This window comes from Eleutherodactylus coqui, chromosome 8 (genome assembly GCF_035609145.1).
Source record: "Eleutherodactylus coqui strain aEleCoq1 chromosome 8, aEleCoq1.hap1, whole genome shotgun sequence".
NCBI classification, from domain to species: Eukaryota; Metazoa; Chordata; class Amphibia; order Anura; family Eleutherodactylidae; genus Eleutherodactylus; species Eleutherodactylus coqui.
Genome location: NC_089844.1, coordinates 194567509 through 194573565, shown reverse-complemented (window position 1 = coordinate 194573565; position 6057 = coordinate 194567509). Strand labels below are relative to the sequence as shown.

The following is a 6057-nucleotide window of genomic DNA, read 5'->3' as shown; positions in this document are numbered from 1 at the left end:
AGACTGTGCTGTCTGCATCCCTGCATTTCCCATTGGCAAACTTCAGTCATTGCAATTGCTGCTTGTAACCCAGTGCACATTACTGCGTGGCCTGTGGGACTTGAGGTGAATTTCAACTGCATAGTGCACAGCAAGGCCTGAGTTCAGCCTTCAGTGTCATTTTTTTGCTGGGGGCAGTTAATGTAACGTATGCGCTCTCTGCCTCCAAGTGCACGTTTAGAAAGCACTAATATTTTTCTCCGCTCTGTGTTACCAGTCAGCTGGCGGCACAGTATACGGTGCCAGACATCCATAGAGGGAGAGTCCAATACACGCTCCACTGCAGTGATTTGATTTTGCTCCATGCATTGCATTGGAAAAAAACTAATTTTAAAAAAGGCATCTTTTTTACGGCTGCTTCTAACCCAGTGATCATTACTGCGTGGCCTGTGGGACTTGAGGTGAATCTCAACTGCATAGTGCACAGCTAGTCCTGCTTGCATCCTTCCTTATAATTTAGATCTGGCTTCATTTTGCGTTGTATAACCGTTGGCAGGCACCAACTGCGCAGCAATAATTCAAGAAAATTTTTACAACGCTCAGTGTCTGCTTGATTCTTAATCCACCATGCTGAAGGGTAGGGGTAGAGGATGTGGACGCGGGTGAGGACGCGGAGTTCCAAGTGAGGGTGTGGGCGAATCACAGCCGGCTGCTGTGGAAGTAGGAGAGAGGACCGTTCCTGGGGTCCCCAGATTCATATCACAATTTTTGGGTCCACGTCGTAGACCTTTATTAAAAAACGAGCAGTGTGAGCAGGTCCTGTTGTGGATGGCAGAAAGTGCATCCAGCAATCTATCGACCACCCAGTCTTCTACGCCGTTCACTGCTGCAACTCTGAATCCTCAGGCTGCTGCTCCTACTTCCTCCCAGCCTTCTCACTCCATGAAAATGACACATTCTGAGGAGCAGGCAGACTCCCAGGAACTGTTCTCGGGCCCCTGCCCAGATTGGGCAACAATGGTTCCTCTCCCACCGGAGGAGTTTGTCGTGACCGATGCCCAAACTTTGGAAAGTTCCCGGACTCCGGGTAATGAGGCTGGGGACTTCCGTCGACTGCCTCAAGAGCTTTTTGTGGATGAGGATGATGAGACACAGTTGTCCATCAGTGAGGTAGAAGTAAGGGCAGTAAGTCCGTGGGAGGAGCGCACAGAGGATTCGGAGGAAGAGCTGCTGGACGATGAGTTGAATGACCCCACCTGGTGTGATAAGCCAACTGAGGACAGGTCTTCAGAGGGGGAGGCAATTGCAACCACAGGACAGGTTGGAAGAGGCAGTGGGGTGGCCAGTGGTAGAGGCAGGGCCAGAGCAAATAATCCACCAGCTGTTTCCCAAAGCACCCCCTCGCGCCAAGCCACCCTGCAGAGGCCAAGGTGCTCTAAGGTGTGGCAGTTTTTCACTGAGACCGCGGACGCCCGGCGAACACTGGTGTGCAGCCTTTGTCGCGCCAAAATCAGCCGGGGAGCCACCACCACCAGCATGCGCAGGCATATGATGGCTAAGCACCCCACAAGGTGGGACGAAGGCCGTTCACCGCCTCCGGCTTGCGCCACTGCCTCTCCCCCTGGGCCCCAAGCTGCCACTGAGATCCAACCCACCTCCCACGACACAGGCACGAGCGTCTCCTGGCCTGGACCCACACCCTCACCTCCGCTGTCCTCGGCCCCATCCACAATGTCTCTCAGCGCAGCGCAAATACGCCACCACGCACCCGCGCGCTTAAGCTTTAAATGTCCACATAGCCAAATTGATCAGCCTGGAGATGCTCCCCTACAGGCTTGGGGAAACGGAGGCTTTCAATACATGATGGCGGCGGCCCCGCGCTACTCTGTCCCCAGTCGCTACTATTATTCACGGTGTGCACGGTCTGACTGGGGCATGCAGTGTGGGCCAAAGCTCACCTGTATTTTATCTGACGTTACCTCAGCTGTGCAGGGCACTGCAATAGGATTTACTTATGTACCGCCGGTGGCTTCCTGGGACCCACATATGCTGTGGGTCCACACGCACTTCACATTAGGCAGTTGTACCTGCCTGTGTATACTTCAAAAAACCCCAGTCTGAGTGGGGCATGCAGTGTGGGCCAAAGCCCACCTGTATTTAATCTGACGTTACCTCAGCTGTGCAGGGCACTGCAATGGGATTTATTTATGTAGCGCCGGTGGCTTCCTGGGACCCACATATGCTGTCGGTCCACACGCACTTCACATTAGGCAGTTGTACCTGCCTGTGTATACTTATAAAAAACCCCAGTCTGACACGGGCATGCAGTGTGGGCCGAAGCCCACCTGTATTTAATCTGACGTTACCTCAGCTTTGCAGGGCCGTGCAATGGGATTTATTTATGTAGCGCCGGTGGCTTCCTGGGACCCACATATGCTGTCGGTCCACACGCACTTCACATTAGGCAGTTGTACCTGCCTGTGTCTACTTATAAAAAACCCCAGTCTGACTGAGGCATGCAGTGTGGGCCGAAGCCCACCTGTATTTCATCTGACGTTAGCTCTACTATCCGGGGCACTGCATTGGGACAAAATACAGGAGCAATACAGCGCTAATGAGACGTTCACAGCTACGCTAGCATTGGAGTCCGCTGTAGGCCCGCGATTGCTGAGGGTTTGTGCAGAGGCCTATGTCCTGGGTGCAGTGAAAGTCCGCTTCCTGCCTACGATTGCTGAAGCTGTGGGCTGAGGCCTATGTCGTGGGCGCGGTGCAAGTCTGCCATGTTTGGCCGCTCAGATTTATTTTTTGTTCATGTCTTGGGTTGCCTAGGACCCACCTATGCTGTTGGTGCCCACTTAGTTCCCATCGCGGTGTTTGACCTGTCTGGCACAAAGACACTGACTGACTTGGGTAGGTAGCAGAGTGCAGATGGCTTTCCCCTTGCGGTGTCGATTGAGCTACTGAGAAATAGACATGAGGGTGGTGTGGCTATGCAGCCAGCGTGTTGCATGAGGGCAGCTGAAGGCTGCCCTGTGGACGCAGGGTCGTGGGGGGGGGGGCAGCATGTAACCCAGGAGAAGATGCAGCGGTGTGTCCCGCAGGCAGTGATTGTGCTTAGTTGCAGGTAGTGTGGTGCTTAGCTAAGGTTTGCCTTGCTAATGAGGGTTAGTCCGAAGTAAAAATTGTTAGGGGGGGGGCCCACTCTTGCCGCTATTGTGGCTTAATAGTGGGACCTGGGAACCTGAAATGCAGCCCAGCATGTTGCCCCTCGCCTGCCCTATCCATTTCTGTGTCGTTTCCATCACTTTCTTGGGTTTCCCAGATTTTTACCAATGAAAACCTTAGCGGAGCATGGGTCATTTACAAAAATGCTCGAGTCGTCCATTGACTTCAATAGGGTTCGTTACTAGAAACGAACCCTCGAGCATCGCGGAAGGTTCGACTCCAGCAACGAGCACCCGAGCATTTTGGTGCTCGCTTATCTCTAGTCATAAGTCATTGTGGCAATGAAACAACTGGCCAAAGATAAAGAGCGTCATTGATTACATCGGCCATGACAAGCTATGGCGCCCCCTATAAGAACTGGGTGTATTAGCGCATCTAGTCAAGCTAAAATCACTTTAAACCAATTAAAAAGCCACGGTGAGAATACAGTATGGAGATGCAGATTGGTTTGGGATCAGCAAAGGCATCAGATAAGGCTGCATCTTCTCACCCTTCATGTTTAACCTATATCCGAATAAGATCATGCGGATAATAGACCTAGACGACCTGGAAACTGGGGTGAAAATAGGTTGCAGAAAAATCAACAATCTCTATTCTGGAGATGACACATCTCTGCTTGCAGAAACAGAAGACGGTCTAAAGATTAAAGCTGAAAGTGAAAAAATGGTCCTCTACTTAAATTTAAAGAAGATAAAAATTAGGATGACTGCAAAAAATGGCCGAATTCAAATCAAAATCAACAGCAAGGCCAGAGAACGCATGCGAGACCTCATCTTCCCTGGTGCGGAAATTGACCAAGATAGAGAATCTGTCCCAGAGATAAGGATAGCATTAGGGCGAAACGCGATGCTAAACATGAAAAAAATCTGGAAAAGTTGGGATATCGGCATAGCAACCAAACGCAGGATATTCAAAACCATTGTTTTCCCCAGAGCCATGCATGGATTTGAAAGCTGGACTGCAATGAAATCTGATAGACTGATTGATGCGTTCAACCTGTGGTGCTGACAAAAGCGGCTGCATATAGCATGGACAGCAAAAGTAACAAACAAAGAAGTCCTGAATCGTATAAGATGTGATATATCACCCAAGGACAAGATAACAGACCTCATGCTCATAGAGGCTAAGATGACTGGGCTCTGGCTCACGCAGAACAAGATGGTCAGGGTCACACAGGGCAAGATGACTTGGCTCAGGCTCGCGGAGGCCAAGATGACTGGGCTCATGCTCGCGGAGGCCAAGATGACTGGGCTCAGGCTCGCGGAGGCCAAGATGACTGGGCTCAGGCTCGCGGAGGCCAAGATGACTGGGCTCAGGCTCGCAGAGGCCAAGATGACTGGGCTCAGGCTCGCAGAGGCCAAGATGACTGGGCTCAGGCTCGCAGAGGCCAAGATGACTGGGCTCAGGCTCGCAGAGGCCAAGATGGCTGGGCTCAGGCTCGCAGAGGCCAAGATGGCTGGGCTCAGGCTCGCAGAGGGCAAGATGACTGGGCTCAGGCTCGCAGAGGCCAAGATGACTGAGCTCAGGCTCGCAGAGGCCAAGATGACTGGGCTCAGGATAACTGAGGCCAAGATGACTGGGCTCAGGATAACTGAGGCCAAGATGACTGGGCTCAGGATAACTGAGGCCAAGATGACTGGGCTCAGGATAACTGAGGCCAAGATGACTGGGCTCAGGATAACTGAGGCCAAGATGACTGGGCTCAGGATAACTGAGGCCAAGATGACTGGGCTCAGGATAACTGAGGCCAAGATGACTGGGCTCAGGATAACTGAGGCCAAGATGACTGGGCTCAGGATAACTGAGGCCAAGATGACTGGGCTCAGGATAACTGAGGCCAAGATGACTGGGCTCAGGATAACTGAGGCCAAGATGACTGGGCTCAGGATAACTGAGGCCAAGATGACTGGGCTCAGGATAACTGAGGCCAAGATGACTGGGCTCAGGATAACTGAGGCCAAGATGACTGGGCTCAGGATAACTGAGGCCAAGATGACTGGGCTCAGGATAACTGAGGCCAAGATGACTGGGCTCAGGATAACTGAGGCCAAGATGACTGGGCTCAGGATAACTGAGGCCCAGTTGGCCAAGGCGACTGGGCTCAGGAAAACGGAGGCCAAGATGACTGGGCTCAGGATAACGGGGGCCAAGATGACTGGGCTCAAGCTCGCAGAGGCCCAGTCGACCAAGGTGACTGGGCTCAGGATCACGGAGGACAAGATGACTGGGCTCAGGCTTGTGGAGGCCAAGCTGTTTGGGCTCAGGATCGCGGTCCCTGTGCTGAGCCAATGAGAGGCAGCAGTCACGAACCCATTCATGAATGGGTGTGTGAGTGAGATCTGCCTCTGATTGGTCAGGCTGTGACCAATCAGAGGCAGCTCATTCAGCAGGCGGGGATTTTAAATCCCCGGCTGCTGAATACTACTCACAGCTGTTCAGAGCCGTTCAGGAGGACTGCCGCCGGCCGCGCTGAACTCCGTCTGCCGGGACCAGGTGAGTATATATATATATTTTTTTTTTACACATTTCTGGATAAATTGCAGGGAAGGGCTTATATATTTAAGCCCTTCCCGACAATTCATCCCGCGATCGCCGGCAGCCCATTGCTTTCAATGGAGCCGGCTATATTGCCGGCTCCATTGAATTCAATGGGCTAACATCGTTCTGCCGGGACAAGGTGAGTATATATATATTTTTTTCTTTATACATTTCTGGAGGAATTGCAGGGAAGGGCTTATATATTCAAGCCCTTCTCGACAATTCATCCTGCGCTAGCCGGCAGCCCATTGCTTTCAATGGAGCCGGCTGTATTGCCGGCTTCATTGAATTCAATGGTCAGTGCTCGTTTAATCG

General features: G+C 52.1%; 1 protein-coding gene across 1 annotated transcript; it reads left to right on the top strand.

Annotated features, from left to right (window-relative positions):
• Positions 1-4386: 4386 nt before the first annotated feature.
• LOC136578072 (uncharacterized protein slr1819-like) lies at positions 4387-5496 on the top strand. Its single transcript, XM_066577981.1, has one exon. It carries the CDS (start codon positions 4387-4389, stop codon positions 5494-5496), a length of 1110 nt encoding a protein of 369 aa, XP_066434078.1.
• The last annotated feature ends 561 nt before the right edge of the window (positions 5497-6057 follow it).

Excerpts from the sequence above, each read along its gene's own strand:
- LOC136578072 (XM_066577981.1), top strand. The coding sequence starts at position 4,387 with ATGACTTGGCTCAGGCTCGCGGAGGCCAAGATGACTGGGCTCATGCTC.